Source organism: Gobius niger (genome assembly GCF_951799975.1).
Source record: "Gobius niger genome assembly, chromosome: 10".
NCBI classification, from domain to species: domain Eukaryota; kingdom Metazoa; phylum Chordata; class Actinopteri; order Gobiiformes; family Gobiidae; genus Gobius; species Gobius niger.
The window spans coordinates 26,669,218-26,688,339 of record NC_136861.1 but is presented as its reverse complement, the minus strand read 5'-3'; the positions used below and the strand labels follow the sequence as shown (position 1 = coordinate 26,688,339).

General features: G+C 40.4%; 4 protein-coding genes across 4 annotated transcripts; 2 read left to right on the top strand and 2 right to left on the bottom strand.

Moving 5' to 3' along the window:
* Positions 1-22: 22 nt before the first annotated feature.
* Positions 23-2,870, top strand: LOC306969591 (zona pellucida sperm-binding protein 4-like; the record flags this gene model as incomplete). The annotated part of the gene is made up of 14 exons (XM_079565254.1): positions 23-32; positions 472-594; positions 665-789; positions 863-983; positions 1,045-1,188; positions 1,268-1,443; positions 1,514-1,575; positions 1,646-1,779; positions 1,851-2,034; positions 2,100-2,244; positions 2,310-2,379; positions 2,446-2,580; positions 2,642-2,702; positions 2,846-2,870. 14 exons carry the CDS (start codon positions 23-25, stop codon positions 2,868-2,870), a joined length of 1,515 nt encoding a protein of 504 aa, XP_079421380.1.
* Positions 2,837-4,286, bottom strand: rrp7a (ribosomal RNA processing 7 homolog A). The gene is made up of 7 exons (XM_079564845.1): positions 4,210-4,286; positions 3,938-4,080; positions 3,746-3,871; positions 3,543-3,666; positions 3,378-3,475; positions 3,093-3,300; positions 2,837-3,018 (listed from the first exon to the last, which is right to left on the bottom strand). The coding sequence occupies exons 1-7, from the start codon at positions 4,271-4,273 to the stop codon at positions 2,933-2,935; spliced, it is 849 nt and encodes a 282-aa protein (XP_079420971.1). The 5' UTR covers positions 4,274-4,286; the 3' UTR covers positions 2,837-2,932.
* Positions 4,287-5,892: 1,606 nt separating this feature from the next.
* poldip3 (polymerase (DNA-directed), delta interacting protein 3) lies at positions 5,893-9,281 on the bottom strand. The gene is made up of 10 exons (XM_079564670.1): positions 9,190-9,281; positions 8,562-8,713; positions 8,094-8,461; positions 7,950-7,994; positions 7,716-7,793; positions 7,390-7,608; positions 7,206-7,283; positions 6,997-7,126; positions 6,475-6,541; positions 5,893-6,387 (listed from the first exon to the last, which is right to left on the bottom strand). Exons 1-10 carry the CDS (start codon positions 9,255-9,257, stop codon positions 6,171-6,173), a joined length of 1,422 nt encoding a protein of 473 aa, XP_079420796.1. The 5' UTR covers positions 9,258-9,281; the 3' UTR covers positions 5,893-6,170.
* Positions 9,282-10,582: 1,301 nt separating this feature from the next.
* Positions 10,583-18,743, top strand: fam234b (family with sequence similarity 234 member B). The gene is made up of 12 exons (XM_079564295.1): positions 10,583-10,737; positions 12,935-13,405; positions 15,140-15,259; positions 15,347-15,514; positions 16,016-16,131; positions 16,210-16,360; positions 16,436-16,577; positions 16,996-17,190; positions 17,287-17,365; positions 17,450-17,608; positions 17,840-17,960; positions 18,046-18,743. The coding sequence occupies exons 1-12, from the start codon at positions 10,701-10,703 to the stop codon at positions 18,270-18,272; spliced, it is 1,986 nt and encodes a 661-aa protein (XP_079420421.1). The 5' UTR covers positions 10,583-10,700; the 3' UTR covers positions 18,273-18,743.
* The last annotated feature ends 379 nt before the right edge of the window (positions 18,744-19,122 follow it).

Genomic DNA, 19,122 nt, shown 5'->3' with positions numbered 1-19,122 from the left:
TCAATGAGGGGTGCAAGGGTGCATGTGGCTGTGTACCCAGTTTTTTGTTGGGTGTTTCTGGACGTGTCCATTAAGCATTTGGGTATGACTCCGTAAAAGACTGTTTACAATAAAACCGCTTAATGTACTTTTCATCATGAGTTTCACTAGTTTCACTCAGTAGCAGCATAATATATTTTTTGGATCACTATACTTTGTCCTTTTACTTGACGCACTTCGCAAGTCTGACTAGTTTTTTCTTCTTCCATTTATAGAATAGACTTGCCAAGGTGCTTAGGTCAAATGTACTCAGCTGATTGTAATTGACCTTCATTAAATGGGTCACGTGATCTATCCTGTCTGGGCACTGTTAGATGTTGCGTTATATTATCCAAAATAAGACTATTAAAAATCCAAATGCGATGGATTCTTATTCTTTGAAGATTTGTCTGCTTTATTTTGTTTTTGTATCTGGTGTCAATTGCTTTTCAGTTTATCAAGAGAGACAAACAAAAGATGAGAGGAAAAATCTGGCCTTACCCAAAGTAATATGCTCTAGTCAGAGAATCAAGGCTGTGTTTGGTCCACATGTCAGGAGGAATGTAAAAGCTAAAGGTGAGTAAAGCTACTGATAGTTTTTTTTTGTTAATGCAATTCCATACATTTATTGGAACTGCACTTGCAGATCCTACAGGTGCAGTCATCCCTGTGCCTGAGAATGAAGAATCCTGTGGAGTCAAACTGGCCACAAACCAGAACCAGAGTTTTGTTTTCCTGAGCAAATATGACAGCTGTTTCACTTTGTTTAAAGTAAGAAAATGTGTGTATCATTGACTTATTTCATAAACTAAACAATTACCTGTGCTGTTTTTTTGGTTATAAGGACAGAACAGTGGTTATTCCTTTGCTTGTCCAGCTGACAGGAGAAGATCAGTGGTACAGAGTGAACGTCAGTTGCCCTTTAGTGAAAAGACTTAGCAATGAGACCCCTTTCCCACCTTCAGGTAAGTACAGTGTTGTCATGGTGATTAAAACACAATATATATTTTTGCTCATCCTGTTTAGCTTTACCTATTGAATGCGAAACTCCCAAAAATCTGAGGGTGCTTTGTGGTCACAAAAGTTCAACAGAAATCTCAAGTGAAGTCTGCTCGGAACTTGGATGCTGTTATGATGACCATGATCAAATCTGCTTCTACAAACTCAATTGTAAGGCTACAGTTGCATTTAATTCACTTAAATGAAGTCTATAAGTGAAATGTGACTTTATTATTATTTTTTACCCCAGTCTGCTCTTTAGATGGACACTTTGTGTTCTCGGTCACAGCAACAGACACAGATTATTATCCCATTCCTCCACACAACCTCATGGTTAAGGATCATCCACACTGTTCACCATTGCTTACCACCTCAGACACCGCTGTCTTCAAAGTAGGCCTGACGGAGTGTGGGGCCAGGATGAAGGTGAGGCTGCTTACTATTATCTACAAAGCTTTTTTCTTTATTTTTGTGTTGATAAAACATTCTTGTATAGAAAGTGGACAAGAAAGTGGTTTATGAAATCGAGGTGGAGGACCGCACAGATTCTTCATTTGGGTTATATCTCTATTATTTAAAAAAAGAAAAAAGTAAAAGCCCAAAAGTAACTCTCCACATTACTGTTCAGTCTTGAGGTCTCATGTGAGTATGAGCCATCAGAGATGAGGAAGGCAGCAGATTCGAGTGCTTTATTTGAGGTGACAAATCCACCACCTGCGGTTGCCCTTGGAAATGTTGAAGTTCAAATGAGGATAGCCAGAGGTCAGCATTATATTAAACAAAGTAATCATTTTATGTGGCATCTCCATATTATTATTAAATTACCTGTACAGATGCGTCTTTTTCATCATTTTTTGCTGAGGACGAATTACCCGTGACCCTACCACTGCGCAGAAATGCCCATGTAGAAATTTCAATTGTCCAGCCGTCACCAGATCCAGCTCTTTCTCTCCGTGTACGAGACTGCTTTGCCTATCCTGCGACTAAACATTCGGTGTGGAATCTCCTTCATGATGGGTATGTCCCTTATTGCATTTTGTGATGATTTGAAACACTGATGCCGTGTTTGTAACCTTTTGCAGATGCCCAAACCCTCTGGATGACATGCACAGCTCTATTCCAGTGGATCATGAGGGGAAGATCGCCTTTCATTCCCAAGTTAGAAGATTTGATGTCAGAACCTTTGCATTTTTGGACCAACAGACAGGTCATCATAGCACAGAACCAGTAAGGGCACGAAGCAATTTCGGTCTCCTGATCAATGCTACATTCCTCAACATGCGTATTTTTAGGTATATTTTTATTGTTGGGTGGAAATTTGTCCTAGAAACACAGAGTGTGCGCAGCACTGCTCTATTACTTGTGAGTATAACTTCAAAATATTTGTTTGCAGATCAGCATTTTTCTAAACTAACACTTGCCTTGCAGCTTCTGAGGGTGAAAGAAAAAGACGAGAAGCTTTAGACACCCTTGATCAACTCCACCTCATTTCTCTGGGGCCACTGCTGGTGGGACAGAATGACACAGATGTGGAGAACAACCCATGTCTGAAATCTAAGAAAAGTAGGACAACGTTAAGCATATAAGGTTTGCAGTAGTTGATTCAAATGTTTTTTCTCCCCAGTGTTTCAGGTGACTGTTTACGTTCTTTCTGGCATTTTTACTGCTCTGCTACTGCTTGTGCTGTATATAGCATTTAATTGCATTCGAAGATGCAGGATGACACAAGCACAAGCTGTGGATGCACAAGAGAACGGAAAAATATCGGAATAAAATACCTCTTCCAAATTGCAATTAAGTTTTGCTTTTTTTTACTTTGTGTTGTCAGGAAAGAAAGTATGCCCTCAGAATAGGTGCTTGTTGTAGTTTAAGCATACCAGTTTACACACACAAAATCTTCAGGAATAAAGACACTTTAATAAGGTTTAAACTTCCTCTGAGCCCTCAACAAGGCTATCCTTTGTTTGTCCTCCTCAAACTTCTTCCTCAGTTCAGCAATATCTGAAAAAGAACAAAGGCGCACCGTGTAAAAAAAAAAAATCATTAAATCACATATTTCAAATAACAGTACTCACGCTCTTTCTGTGTGTTTCTATGCTGCCAAGTGTAGAAGTTCATGAGTTCCTTTCGTTTCTTTTTCTTCATCTCTTTGGCCATTGTGCGCTGGTTGGCTGCCTCACTGTGAGGCCGGGCTTTAGCCCCCTTATGTCCCCTTGTAACTTTGACCCAACCTTCTTCATCCTCCTGCTGCTCTTCCACCTCCTTTTTTCTCTGTTCTTCATCCTGTCACAGGCAAAACAAGCCGAGGTCAGCTCAAACCAGAGTAGTGAAAGATGTGACAAGAGAAACTATAGTCTTACCTCATCTTTACGCTTGTCATAGTCCTCCATAAAGGAGTCGACTATTTTCTGCAGTCGGTCTGGTTGAACAAAGGAGTCTTTGTACTGCTGTATCCATTCTGTTGAAAGAGGAGTCACATTTAGTTCACTTGACATAAAGCAAATAGGTATGCATGTTATATTTACTCTGAACTCCTGTCTTGACTGGATGTTCCTCAGTGGAAACAACCAAAGGCTCACTGGGTGGGTGAGATTTAGCTGCTTTTACACTGGAAGAGTTTTCAAACACAATATATCCAACTTTGAAGCCCTGTCAAACATATAGAAGGCACAGAATCAGTCTCAACTTTTATCTTTATGTTGCCATGAGTAATACCATGAACACTTACCTGTTTTTCAGACGGTTTAAAGAAACAAGAAAGTTTTGGTCCAGGATGCTGAGAGGACCCTGGCTGGTCTCTCAGCTCGACTGAATTTACATTTCCAAACTGCGAAAATAGCCTTTTAATAACGACCTAAAACGAATGATCGCAATGTTAAAATAACTCATCCTGAAAATGGGTACATCGTGACATGGTTACCTCTGAACAATACGGCGGCACATTGAGGACAAACAAAGTTTTGTCCAGTGGTCTCTGTGAGCTTTTTTCATCTCGAACCTTATGCTCTTTAACATACAGTTTGTGCTGTGCAAGGCTGCTGGGACTAAACTTTAAGGAAAGCACTGCGAAGAAAGGGAGGCTTATATGAGCTACAACGAAACCCGTTTGTCACAGAAACAAATCTGGGCGACATTCAGAAAGAGTTGAACATAAAATGCAAATTTTCACAACTCCGTAATCAACAAAATTACCTGCATAACCTCCTGGAATAACACAAGCCTGGTTTGCAGCATGTTTCTTTTTGGAGGACGCCATTTTGGAAACAGCCTTTAACACCGGAAGTAAACAAAAGACACTTGCGATTCAAAAATAAAAGTGAAAAGAAAAAAATAATGCTCAACTAAAATGTTATGTTCATATTTGTCTGTGTAAATAAATATGCATTTTTGTTGTCGTTATCAACCTTGTCTTTTTGATTTTGACAATGGATATATGGTTATAAATGCACTCGTTTTGCTCGTTTTCGCAAAAAATACGAGTAACATTTAAAAAATGTTTTAACCATTAAGTCATTTGAGCTTGATAAAAAAAAATTCTAACTGATGTGCCTTCTATCTGAGATTTTTTTTTAAGTGCCTCAATAGTAGACTACGTGGTCAAATCCTGAATAGACTTAAAGGCCCCATATACCTCTTTTCTTTATTTTTTTATTGCAAACAATCAAAGTGGAAGCCACTACATTAAAATGTTAGTTGTGGTCCAAACTCATTCATAACTTTCCTAATATATCTGTAGCATCCGAATTCTTTACAGGGACAAGTTTATAGGCACGTTTCACAACTTGCAGGGTCACTTTCACAAACATGCAAGAAAAATAGCCTGAAAGTTCATAAAATTGATACAAATGTTCTATCATTTGATCACACTGTTTCCCCCTCAAAGGTTTGCGTTCACAATATCCAAAAGGAGGACAAAATAAAGTTCATTCCATTTCTATTAGTAAAACCAGGTATAGCTCCTTTAAGGGCCATTTTGAGCTTTTCTGAGTAGGAAAAGTGAAACTATAACTCAAAGACCCTTTATCCAAATCTGTGAGGGTCACCTGGGAAGATTCTGAGAATCTGGGTGATTTGGGTCGAATTACCCTACTGCTATACTAACAAAATTGCATGCACTACAGAGCATGTTATAGATGTCCAAAAAAACTGGTTTAACAGACTTTAAATGTGAGACACTTAAACATAACATAACTTAACATAACATAACTTAACATAAAATAACGTCACATTTAAAGTCGGTTAACTGTTTGTTTTTTTGGACATCTATGACTATATGCTCTGTAGTGCATGTGATTCTTGTGTTAGTAAAGCAGCCCTTTCTCAAATGTTGCTCCTGCCTGGACACATTAAAAAACTACACAATGGTTAAGGTTTGAATCTAAAAACATGAATACAATTTAATTGTAATCAGAATTTGCAATTTGGTATTTTCTCGAGATACAGCCCTCGCACACAAGGACCAAAAAAAGAAGCAGTGCGAAGAGTACAAATATGTATTGTTTAATGGTGACGTGTTACAGTGGCTAACCTTCCTAGGCACCTTTTCACTGACAAACCAGAAAAGTAAAAAGCAACGTCCAGAAAGTAAACCTTTAACAACATTTGAAATTGTCACACATACTACAAAGAATATACTTCATACATTGCATGTCACATAATGTCAACTATGAATGACAAAAACCTGAATGTATGTGTTGACCCAACAAAACTGTCGTTTTTAGTTATACTATCATTTCGATAACAGTGTTTTCTCATTATTGAAAGTACTTAACCCCAAGGCCCCATAATTATCGTATGTCGATGCTTTTTGTTATCTTCACAAACCTTTTTTTCCATTTTGAAGTGGCAGGACCTGATAACAAGAACTTAGGGGGGAAGGAGTACAACAAAACATTTGGTTATCACTGAATAAAAAAGATCCACTATCAATGACTGTGTCTGATTAAAAACAAACACATCCAACAGCTTTTGGACAGAGCAACAACTGGGATTAAAAAAAGAAAAAAAAGAAAAAAGTATCCATTACATTTTCTGAGTAACTGTGTTTATCAAATCAGTAAAAATTTGCTCAATGTATTTCCATCAAAATAAACCTCAGATTTGTTGATTTGAACACTGGGAATGCAGTAAAATGTACAAACACAAAGCATGAACTAAATTTTAATGCGAAAGGCAGTGGATTGTGAGTTGGGAGGTTCTGGAGCAGTGGGGGATTGAGAAGTGGACTTGAACAAAGCTTTGAGAATCGTCTGAGGGTCCACCTCTGCAGTGGGCTGAGTGGACGCTCGCTGACTGGCGGGCCGCGACAAGGAAGGGGGCAGACCATCTTTCTTTGTAGAGCTGCCCATGCCTGGAGTATCACTAAGCCTCCTGAAAAACATTAAAGTGGTATTCAGGACTGCGTAAGACAAAGAAGTCTTTAAAGGAAAATATGCTAAAGATATGTGATATACTTACAATAAAATGGGCTGATCAGAAGTGATGACATTTCCCTGAATGTGAAGATTACATTTCATGGGCTGACCTGCATATTAAATGACAAAAAAAGCTATATTAGCAATTAACAATCAAACACTGTCACGGGACATGACAATTATTAGCTCAGCTGCACGAGTCAAACAGAGAAATAAGCTGTCCATTGAAGTTGTGGCAGTAGAGATATTTTAACTGTGTCCCAGACAGGGTTGCCAGGTATCCCTGGTCAAAACCCACTCAAAAGTATTTCAATGGCTGGAGTATCCAATGAATTTAACAAATTATAGAGCCATAGTGCTCCTCTGATGAAGGTTCACCTCTTTCTTTTTTGCACACTGAAAGAGCAGCTCTACTAATATTGTGATTCGTCTTTCAAAATAGTGAATTTTATCAAGAAGTGAGGTAACTACAGCCCATGTGGAGGCCAGGGATTCTTCACTGAACACAAGAGTATTGGACTCTTTCGACACTCATGCTAAGAGCCTTCATCACTTATAGACTTACCATCAAGGCAGCGGTTGTTATACTTTCTGTATGCGCTCACTGCATCCTCTTTGCGAACAAATACCACCTCAGCAACACCAACTTTCACCAGTCGTGCACGCTTTAAGGCACCACAAACACAAAACAGTTCCTATGGAGAAAAGGACAAAAAGTCAAAATGCTTGTTGAAGAATTAACTACAGCATAACTTGAGTGGTCATTTCACTTACAACAATGTCTTCTTCAGTTACCCGGGGATGCAAATTGTTCACTGTTATTTTTGTTCCCTCTAATGGGCTGAATGTAGGCTACAGTAAGAAAAAGAAAATGTTGAAGATGTCTTCATTGTCATCATTTCAGAGAGACATTTAAATTTCAACCCATGATCTCAAACAAAACAAAACAAGAGTTTACCTGAGGAGGTGCAGCTGCTGTAGATGCAGCAGCTGTGCTTTGCTGGAGGGTTCTGGAGACCTGCTGTAAGGCTGCAGGAGAGGGCCGAGGAGGAGGCATGCTGGTGCTTGGCCGAGTGGGTGCCACTGGCACAGGAGGACGAGGAGCTGTGTAAGCATCATTTTTCACCACCTTTGTAATTGGAGCAGACATGGAAAACGTGGAGCCCATCGCACCCCCCTGCAGAAATTATGGCAAGTAAAAACCATAAACTTGGTTAAAAATAAATAAATAAATAAATAAATAGATAAATAAATAAATAAAGCGATGTGACAGATTTCATTTACCCTGGCTTGTAGAATGTCATTTGAAGCGGTGATCTTTATTTGTTTACTAGCTGTCCCATCAAAGTCATTTAATACTGGCTAAAATAAATAAATAAAGAGACATATTTAAGTTTACAATGTATAACATTTTCAATTCAGAAATGCAAGTATGTTTTTATTAATGTTGGAAATTTTATTTTCTATCATTAATGTGGGATAATAAAGTCAAATAAAAAAAAATTCCAGCCACTGTACCTGCATGGATGTGCGCATCCCAGTTGATAACCCCACTGGGCGTTGCTGTGAGAAGAAGGTAAGAAAAAAACATAATATAAATGTGAAATTGGGGCTTATTTTCTTTAGCAACCATTTCACTACAATAAAATATAATGAAATAACCTGAATTGTCTTGGTTATTTTTAATGGTGTTCCTGCTCCAGCCAGTGTTGGCGTTCCTCCAAGGCTTCTCTTCAGGCTTAGTCTGTCGCGAGCATCCCTGAGACTCTGCCCTTGTCCACCTTGCCCTCCAAACTGCCTTGTGTTAATACCAGTATGACTATTATTAGAGTGTATCTGTATTGGTGGCATTGTGCTCTGTGGCTGGTGTGGTAAAGCCTGTGTTGTGACATTATATTGGGGTTGTCCTTGTTTTCGAGAATTGATCATCTGACGAGCGTCTTGAACTCCTGCAGCTCCACCTCGGCCGCGTATTTTAAAACGAGCATCTTTCTGACGGAGCTTTTCCCTGGCATCTTTTACTTGAAAACCTAGGATGATATAACAGGGAAAGAAAGATTTACAAATCACAATCATAAAAAAAACCATTATAAACAAGTGCTGAACATTTTTTTTGTCTTTCCCTCTTACCTGCAGCACCTGCTCCACCACCACCTACTCCAGCACCCATTCGCTGTCGAACATCATTTGCACCAATCTTCTGCCTTGCATCAAAAGTCATTCCGATTCCCGCAGCTCCTCGACTCATTCCGATTCCCGCAGCTCCTCGACCAAATGTTGGTCTATAATGAAAGAGAAGAAATCACATTTCATATTTTAGTTTCTCTTTGGTGTCAACGAGTCAAATGTTAATTTGTTATTTGATGAATTCTTCAAAGATTCAAAAGGGTTACCTAACAATAACGCTAGCTGACAACATCTAACATACAACAATAAACCGAGATACGTGATATAGTGCAATCGATCTCTGAGAGTTGATCGGCACTGAGAATTGGTTGAATATAACTAAGCACACTAAAGTACATGTATGGTCATGTATAGTTTTACAAAATCAATGTGTAATCATCTGCGTGAGTTAGCTTTGCATTTACAGAGGTTTGCTAGCTAAGCTAACGTTACGGGCTGAATGCATGAATGCGTTAGCATTTGCATACAGCACAAGGCAAGACACCAAACAAATGGTATGTTTCTTAAATAGGATGTGACGAGAATTTGGTCATAACATAATAACCAAGCAACAATATTAAGTACTAATTACCGTTTAACAGTTGCTTTAGTGTTAATGCCGCGCCGTCGGATCACTTCATCCAAAGAGACGTCTGCCATTTTGTCTCACTGTCCCAATGCGCATGCGTGGAATCTAAGTAACAAACATTTACCGAGGCCGGCATGGGCCATGACAGTCAGAATATCGAAATTCACTGCTAATGCCACTTTAACAAATGTCAGTTCTCTATATCTTCCCATGCATCCATAGTTCTACTTGGTCAACTTTCCGTGGTGAAACACACAAACAATTTTGCTTTGCAGTGGTATTTAGTGAACTGGGAAAGAAAACATTTACCTTTGCATGACTCTGCAATCGACTACTCCTCTCTTGACCATAAAGTGAGATCTTTACCCATGATGCTTTGTGCTCCGTGTTTTATTATTTGACTGGTTATTTGTGGCAAATACAACATACGATTGTTAAATACATATTTTAACTGTGGTGTTTAAAGAAAGCAAAGCTATTTACCCACAAAACCAACAACAAAAACCTTTTGCCTGCGGTAGACTTCGCTTTCTTCTGACACCATGACAGAGGTAGTAGGAGCAGTAGGCCTAGACGGCTACTCGGAGTGTGATTAGTCATGCCTTAAACTGATGAGTAAGGAAAATAACGATGCGGGGTGACGCCCGCGTCCCTCGTTCAACTTACGAGAAGAATTTTTGAAGGGGTACAGGTCCAACTGCTGAGGTGACTTGCCTACTTTGCGAGATGCCTTGCGGTGCCGGATCTGCCCTGGCCCTTTATTGTGCAAGATAAATAAGAAACCAAAACACATCTGTTGGTTTAGTTGGTCCTGTAATGTAGTGCATTGTGGCCGCAATCAGGAATATTCCTGACCCGTCTGATTTAGATCCAGTCAAATCATTGTGTGGATTCGAGCCTCATCAAATCCCATTTCAGATCTGGTTTGGTCCATATTTGTTTTAAAACGAAAATGACTGAAATGTCCTGGCATTGATGAGCAGGGGCGCTGCCAGGAACTCTGGGCCCCATTTACAGATACGTTTTAACTCAATGAACATAGCCTGCGTGCATGAGAGGCCCTTGCACCTTTAACTTATGTAAAAAAAAAATAAAAAAAATCATAATTTCTTCAACTCAAGGAGGTTATCATTTTATGGCCTAACATTACATAGAATAATTATGTATTATATTTGTTGGACAATAAGCACACACCAAAAACTATTGTACTGGTTTTATTTTCACTGTACTTACTTTCTACTTATTAGTCTACAATCCCTGTCGTAGACTAAGAAAAGAAATATTTCAAATGATGAGGTTTATGAGGGACAACACGGCCGTGCTAATGTTTGATTCATAAAAAAAGAAAAAAGGGGTCTTTGCCTCTCGCTGACAGGTTTAGGACTCTACTCCAAGTCCCATAATGCACTTCGGCTGGCACATCGCCCTCGTTCATTCTGAAGAGCGCTGCACGTCCCATAGACACAATATTGACGTCCCCAGACTGGCGTCGTGCAGGTAACGGTGTCGCAGAAATGGCCTCAGCTCTGTCCCGGGCTCTCAAGCTGCCAGGTAAGACGCTCCACGCGACTTTCACACCACTCTGTCGTTTCAATAGATGAAAGATGCATCACATGAAACGGTTAATCTAATCCTGTCTTTTTGCGCCGACATCACCGCTAAATGTACTCGTATAATCCGTGTATTATTAAACACACAGTTGTTCCCTGAAAGTGCAGTGTTCCCGTGTTTCCTGCTGAAATGTTTAGCGCCGCATCAGTTTTAAGCATCTCGCCGTGTGCTCACGCTTAGCCTAGCACCACCAGGGCACACCGTGGATGTATGGTCCACACAGCACAGGGTAACTGCATGCGTGGGCTTGCTCTTCTGATAATGCTGAGTAAAATAAAACGCACACACACATTCCCTTCTACCTTATGCGTGTGTGCGTGTGTGTGTCCTTGGGTGTCGGCTACCTGAGTGAAACCCATGACCAAAGGGGTGCAGTTGCTGAGAGTGTGTCTGTGATTGCTGTGAGTAAACACTATGCTGCAGCACGTATGCAGTTGCAGAAACAAAGCGCATCGGGCTCTAATGTTGCTGATCGGATGTATTTATGATCTGCTGCTTAAGCTGAGGAGATTGCAATCTTTCTATGACGTCTGTGTTTCTCGGGGTGTTTATATGAAAAAAGTCGCCCCCCCCTCTCTTTCTTGAAAGTACTGCTGGCTGACTTTAACTTAATTGACGTTATGAGGTGCCACGTGTGTCGAATTTAGCGATGGGATCTATGGCTCTTTTCTGGATCCGTGTCTTTGAGATACATTCATTTCAAGGAGCTGTTGTTGTTGTTTTTGTTTGGACTAGACGGAATCAAAAAATGTGGTAAATGTATTTTCCACCTCTTACTTTGCTCCAGCAACTTCCTAATGTGTAGAATGAGCCCAGACCTATTCACCACAACTGCCCATCTTGATTGAATGATCATTATGCACGATTAACATAGAGGCTGCAGTTACGCATAAGACCTGAGGTGGCAGTGGCGAGTAAAGTGAAAAAAAAAAGTCATCTAGTCCCTTTAAAGCAGTACTAAGTAACTCTTCCCCCTAGAGGCCATAAGCGCAACTGCAGGTGTAGTAGCAAGTTACGATTTTTTTTAACTTACTAATTGCCTTGGAGAGTAAATACTATGCTGACAGGAAAGGGGAAGGGACAGAGGGTTACTGTGCATCCAATTATACAATGGAAATATTTTTTTTCACTCAAACTTGGCTGTAAATACTGTTTAAAGTGACGTTAGCCCGCAGTTAGCTTTGCCCGTTAGCATGTTAGCTCCTTCTTCGTGATTCCATTAGTGTGTATTGCTTTCTCCGCACCGGTGGCAGTCAAGTTGCAAGCATGGTTTTCTGGTCAGAGACACCAGGGGGAGATGAAAGACCCTCCAATCATCCCATAAACACTTGTATTACCCCCACAGGGACTACGGAAAGGATTTATTAAGGTAAACACGTTACTTAGTACTGCTTTGAATAATCGAAAATACAAATGGGACTGATGCCACACAACTAATAAAAAGGCTACAACTGTCTGACAAACAGGGGCGGATCTAGAAAAAAAATCACGGGGTGGCAAGCAGGGTCAGGGATCATTTCCTGGGTGGCAACACATTTTACAATGTCGAATGTTTATAGCCGGGAGTGCGCAAGTTTTTGCTTGATCGCAAGGTGATTTTTCCGTTTAGATGCAGGCTGAGCCCCCCCCCTCCAAAATTAAACAAATAGTAACATGGTTCATAATATATGTAGGGGGTTTCTAACGCAGGTAAAATTGAAACGTTTGTAACAGAAAAAAAAAAAGAAACAGAAAAATCATCTTTGGAGCCAGATAAGTTGCACCTGGCTCCTCATTTAGCTCTAAAGTTGTTATAATTCTTTGTCCTGTCAAAAAAGTAAGAAGTGAGAGTGAGGCCTCTGTAAGCACCCAAGTAGCTTCTAGAGCAGATGTGAGACATCACATGACAATGGGGTGGCAGGACCTTTAATGGCAGCTGCCCCTCTAGGTCCGCCCCTGCTGATAAATAATTTTTAGTGCATAAGATTTCACATTAGTGCAACAAGCGTTCACTTTTGTGTTCGTTCGGGGGAGTTCTGGGTAAAATTGACTGAAAAAAAGCTCTTTTTACAATTGAGATCTGGTTCGAACCATTCACATCACTTGTAGAATTTTAATCCAAAGTTGTCCTAAAATGTAATCTTTTTTGTCTGTGCAGGGAAGAAGGGCTCGGAGCTGGGCGAGTACGACCCTCTAACCCAGGCAGACAGCGAGGACGACAGTGAGGAAGATGACCTGGTGCTCAGTTACCCCCGGAATGGGCTTGGGAGGGACAGCTGCCTGGGTCCTGGTAGTGGCAGGTCTGGCAGGTTTGTGGACGAAATGCTGGATGAAGAAGAGGATGATGACTGGAGAGAACATGTGCCAAGCCTGGACGGGGACGACTCAAAGGGGCTGCAGTACCGAGACCAGAGGCGAGGGTCGGGGCCTCACGGGGGGGCTGGTTTGGGGGTTCTTGGTACTGACACTGAGGCTAAAAGAATGAGGATGAAACATATGGTCCGTACAGCTGCGTTCCTGGTGCCCCTGGTGTGCGCTACATTGCTGGTGCTGCTCTGTGCATTTCTGATTCCGTGTCAGAAAGGGAAACTGAGGCCGCAGTGGGAGCGAGCCTTGGGAGAAGCAGGAGGTATGTCACAAAAAATGCCCCATGACAATTATTGAGATTGTGAATTTGATTAAATGTAGGCACAACCCTATCCTACAGGTCATGCCATAGCTAATGAGTAAGGAAGAAATTATTGTGGGATGTTATTATACTTTATTTATACACATTACAGTGCCAATAACATTTGCACTGACATCAATCTGGGACAGCGCCGGCTTGAATCGTTCGGGTAGAGCTCGCACGTTTGGCGCAGCATTTGCTCCTGATTGGATCAAGAACACCGCAAAATCCATTCAATGTTTAATTTTTTAAAAAGCTTCATAATTGTGTTATGTGTTTCAGCACCTCATGTTTTTTGTTGTTTATTAGTGTACTTTTTTGCCAGGACCCTTTTTGGTTCTGTTCCGAACGGTGAACGTTAAAGATGGATTCTCTTGTGTTTGTAAACTCAAATACCGTGAGAATTCAGCTCGCTGGCAAGGTAAAAAGGTAGTCTCTTGAGACTCAATGTCTCATTTGCAGAAGAGACCTGTTGGACAAGTTTTACATATTCATTAATACATACAGTAGGCAACGACAGAATAAACATAATAAACAAAACAAGAGCATTCACATGGTGGATACTCCTTCACAAAGCATTAAACTGATCAGGGGTGAGAAGACTTATATATTATTGTTATGTTTGACATGGTTTTGGCTGCTGAGACCTTTCAGCTCATGGATCTGCTATGACTCTTCTGACTATAAGATGTAACACGCGCTTTAAAGGTGCATTACACAACTTTTTAGCAGGAAAAAGAAGCTGATATTTGTGCGTGTTTGACCTTGTAGTGACATAGCGGCTGTATAAGTGGTGCCGCTGGGTCACTCAGTAGGTCAAATACGCACACATTTTTTTCCGCATAAAAAGTTGTATAATACATCTTTAAAATGTCCGCTGCGTGACAGAAAGCAGTCTTTAGGCTAAGTAGGAGGAGAATAGCTAGTGTATAGTCACTGTTTGGGGTTTCAAGAGACACAAATGTAATGCAAAGTATAATCAATGGGGCGCAGATGGTAGTGCGTCTCATGATCGGAAGGTTGGGGGTTCGAATCCCAGTTCCTGCAGGTACACACTGTTGTTGTGTCCTCTTCCCCCTTCTTGCCTCCAGTGTCTGCACACGTTGGTGTATCAATGAGAGTGTGAATGGGTGAGTGGTTCCTTGCTGTAAAGCTCTTTGAGTGCCTAGTGTAGATGGAAAAGCACAAATATCCTTTACTAGTGTGTAGTAATGGGCTGTATTGAAAGCCAAATTGCACTAATATCAAAAAGCTGTTGTAAAGAATGGCTCATTTTTTATATATTTGAAAAATCTATGTTTTGAGAACTAATTACAGTTCAATCAAAATCATCTTAATTAGCAGAACATTCTATTCTATTCTATTCTATTTGTTACCACAGTGAAAGTTTGTTTCAAAACCTGTAACGACTGCTATCCCAAATAATGTGTGTTTCTTCATTCAGTGAACATTTAATTGCATAAAAACACAGGCAAATAATAAACCAGAGCTTTTCACAAATTAGATCCATTCAAATTAAAAAATCTGATTAATGTTGTGCCATTACTATTTTACTGTGCTTCAGCAGGCATCGCCTACAACAGGAATTTCCACTGTAGATAATGCTATAATTGATGGCTGCTTTTTAATTGTTGTTGTTGTTTTGAAACTAAACACTGTAGTTAGCTAATGAGAGGTGTGCTCTTGATCCTGCAGGTATCACCCCGCCCGCCCTGGCGCTGTGGGACGTGGACGATGATTCTGTTGAAGATGTGCTATTGGGTGTAACCGAATGGCCCAATGACACTCTCCCCACACCAGCGAACAAAGACAAAGGTATGGATCAATAATATAGATTACATTTGCCAACATTTCAGAGGATTTGAAAAAGTCTTGTCAAATTATTATTCGTGACTATCTAAGTTTACAGCGCAGTGGCCCTCTCTGCTGGAAGTGGTCAGATTCTTTGGAAGAAAATCATGCGTGAGAGGGTGATGTACATCCAGTGTGGACTGCAAGCCAGTGCGCAGAAGTCTCAAGTGTGCCTGCTCATCAGCAAATCCACCCTCTTAGCAGTCAATGGAACAACAGGTTAGACATCAAGTAACACGCCCAGTCGGTGCTGAAACCCCTAATTTACAGGCTATTCTTATGGTCTGGAGATGTAGAAGATATAGAAGCTTTTGGCATGTGTGTGTGTGTGTGTATCCGAGAACACCAGGGATATCGCTTAAAGATAAATATATGGCCTGTGGGCTTAGCTGGACTGGACGGTATGCCCTGAAAAAAATCTTGAACTCATGCCATTTTGCTGTACTGTTTTGTTTTAGGTTAAATTTGTGTATCTATGGCATCACTTGTAAACAGTATTGCTTTTGCCAAGGCATTTTTACATTGCTCTGTACTGATTGATTGATAATTGTTTTTGTGCACCACAGCAACACTAATTTTACTCTCTGTATGCTTTACATGTGGTAGAATTGACAAAAAAACAAACTGAACTTCATTTTTGCACACGCTGATGAGGGCACCACCCTGTCCACCCATTCATTGTTTTAAGAAGATCAATGGGTCTCTTTCTGTCCTCCCCAGGGAAGACTCTGTGGTCCCTGCAGCCCAAGAACATTGAATCTCAGGCTGTTGTACTCCCAGACCTGCAGGGAGACATGGTTCCAGATCTGCTGATTGCCACCCTTCCTGCAGATGTGGTAAAAAAATAAAAAAATAACCACAGTCAAATCTATCACCACAGTAAATCTAAATAGAGCATTTTAAATATGTTTTAGGCTATGGAACTGTCCTTGACGTTGATTTCTGGAAAAACAGGGGAAAAGCTTGGCCGTTCAGTGCCTTTTAACATATCAGGGCAAGGAAAGCTGATCGGGCCACTGCTGCACAAGACCCAACAAGAAGCATATTACATCTTATTTGGATTGGGTAAAGTATCTGATTTACATATGACAAAATAAACTTTAAAACGCATTACTCTACAACCATGTCTTACGTGTTCAGGTAACATCAAAGCTATATCCCTGCGTGACCTCTATGTCCGTGTTACTGGTAAGATGCCCTTCAGCCAGGAGCTCAGGAAGAAGGATCCAGGATGGGAGCGACTGAAGGCCAGAACCAATTCCACTTTGATACACATTTGTGGGTACGCCTCAGTGAACGAGATAAAGCTCTGGTTGCATGTTACAGCCGCTTCTTCGTGTTTAGGAGCATTGGCTGGTGTTGGGTTAAAGCAATACAAAGGGCCTTTTGAAAGTGAGGGTACTTATTGACATTTAGGACAAGAAGTGGATTTTCAGTAGGGGGAGACGCAATAGGACACTGTTTCAGATGCATTTGTTAAAGGCCCTTCAGCTGATTTTGTTTGTATTTGTACAAATGTCTGCTTTTACTTTACACCGAAGAAAAGCAAAGTCTGTTAAGTTAATCTAATATATGGTTAGAGCAACCTCTTACCCAAATATTTATATAGGAAAATAATGGATAAGTAATTTGTGGCAACAACTTTATTGAAGATATGAATTGATGATACTTGTGTGCATCATACTGAATTTTCTCCAAAGAGGAGGCGAGGTTGTGGCGTTCCTTCTCCCCCGAGTGATTGGTTATGACAGTGACCACAACAACCTGGACACACTGTCCAACAGAAACGGCACCAAAAGTGACTGGGTGTTGGTGTATGGCGCCAGTAAGCTGTCAGTGCTTAGGCAGAAGGATCTAAAGAAAGACTGGACCTTCAGTTCTCCTCCTATTCACAGGTGAGATAAACCTTTTTTAGCAACTTTTTTTTTCTCCCTTCCTCCATGTTTTGATTTTTTTTTTCTCCCCCAATATTTTTTTTGTGCACGTCACAGCCAACCAGCCTCTGGGCATTTCAATGACGACGGAGTCCTTGACATTTTTCTTCAGCATTCAGCAAACGGGGTCATGAAGGTAAAATTATGCCTCACACAAACATTTTTTTCATACCTAAGAATGTGGATTAAATTCAGATAAATAACTTGTTCAATCTTTCAGGTGCAGATTATTGATGGAGCCAATGGTCGCCTCCTCTGGTCAGCAGAGTTTGTGTGCCCTCGTTTGGATTTGGAGTCCACTACAATCTCCACCTCTACAGGACACTCAGCTTTTCTGTTCTGGGCCAGTGATCCCATCATCAATGTCACCAACACAACAGTAAGTTTCTATTGTGTGTGCGTTATGTCCATTTACAGATTGATTTTTGTTTTGTCAATGTGGGATTTTTTTTGTTTAATATTATCTAGTGTCATTTTATTTCAGAACATTTTGCTTCATAGCACACAGTCACAGTTTGGATGATAGCTTGTTCCTTATTAGTATATATTTATTTGGTAAATTACTTGACCTTTTGATTCATCACTTTGTTTTATGCTCTGATCTTCGTAGGCACCGCCTGGTGTTACTGCAGGAGAACCCTTTGTCAGAAAACTGTTCTTCCTCCACCCAACATATTCCACATTCCTTTTGGAGCTCAACAGCACCACTGACACAGCAGTCACTTCCGCAGGTAAAGTGCTCATCTAATATAAAGGCTAATGTAGTATTTAATCTCAAACTACATCAGTGTTAACTATTTCTAAATACATTTCCAGTGACATTTGATGAGCGCCAAGAAGATGCCTCCTACATTACAGTGTCGTCGCGTCCCACTCCCGACTCTAGGCCTATTGCCTGTGTGGTGAAAAGCATGGGCCTCAAAGCTGCTATCCCCAACGCGAAAATGATCAGACTTGCTGAAGAGAAAAAAACAGAAAACCTTGTCAAACCAAGTGCATCTGAGGTCAATACTTTCTTCAGACACCTGACGTTTAAGCACTGAGAAAGAAAAAATGTTGAGGGTTGGGATTCTTCAGATGCTTTGGAACAATTATGGCCTAAGGAGATAATTGCACTGAACAAAATTTTAAGTTGTTTACATTTACATACAATCTTCTAACATTAAAGCAAAACAACGCAAGCTTTCTTTGCAAGCTCCTTAGATGGGGAGTAAAAAGTTGGCATCTCTTTTATATGTAATTCCAGTTGTTTTGTTTTATGTTAGGACATTGAATTACTGAATAACTGGAACCTATATTATTATATTTTACATTTACATACCATACTGGTCACTGTAGCTAAGGTTGTGCTCCTCTGTTTTGTGTTGTTTTAAGCCAATATTTTATTTAAAACTCTATTACTTTCTTTTATATAATACTTCATTGATTGTGAGATATTGACTTGTTACTGTACAGTCAGAGCCGTGGGAACATATTTTGGTTTGATGGTGCTGAGACAAGATTTCCCCCAAAAGCGCTTTTTCTGTGCATTATTTCCTATTTTTTAATATTGCCTGTAACGCGTAAACTATCCACCAGAGGGTGTTGCTGCGCCCTCAGCACCCTGGGTTCCCATGGCCTTGCATACAGTTTGTTGAAGCACAAAAATGCAGATTGAAAGGTATCGTTGTAAATGGCCAGTAAGATGTCATTTGCTATCGCACAGAAACATTGACTTGACACCACTATATAAATGTAAACGTGTAAATATGTACAGTATTTATTGGTTTGCTTTTAACAGTTTGGTCTACTTTTGTGTACATTGACACTTTTGCTGTTACCACTATTTATCTATAGAATGTGGCTGCTAAATGTGCTGGAGACCATTTCTTTACTGGAACAAAATGTCACGTT

Coding starts and splice junctions, on each gene's coding strand:
- rrp7a (XM_079564845.1), bottom strand. CDS start 4,273: ATGGCGTCCTCCAAAAAGAAACATGCTGCAAACCAGGCTTGTGTTATT. Junction 3,872..3,937: donor TGCCGCCGTATTGTTCAGAG/GTAACCATGTCA, acceptor CATTCGTTTTAG/GTCGTTATTAAAAGGCTATT. Junction 3,476..3,542: donor AGTCAAGACAGGAGTTCAGA/GTAAATATAACA, acceptor CTCTTTCAACAG/AATGGATACAGCAGTACAAA.
- poldip3 (XM_079564670.1), bottom strand. CDS start 9,257: ATGGCAGACGTCTCTTTGGATGAAGTGATCCGACGGCGCGGCATTAAC. Junction 8,714..9,189: donor ACTAAAGCAACTGTTAAACG/GTAATTAGTACT, acceptor CTTTCATTATAG/ACCAACATTTGGTCGAGGAG. Junction 7,127..7,205: donor TAACTGAAGAAGACATTGTT/GTAAGTGAAATG, acceptor TTTTCTCCATAG/GAACTGTTTTGTGTTTGTGG.
- fam234b (XM_079564295.1), top strand. CDS start 10,701: ATGGCCTCAGCTCTGTCCCGGGCTCTCAAGCTGCCAG. Junction 15,515..16,015: donor AGCAGTCAATGGAACAACAG/GTTAGACATCAA, acceptor TGTCCTCCCCAG/GGAAGACTCTGTGGTCCCTG. Junction 16,361..16,435: donor TTACATCTTATTTGGATTGG/GTAAAGTATCTG, acceptor TTACGTGTTCAG/GTAACATCAAAGCTATATCC.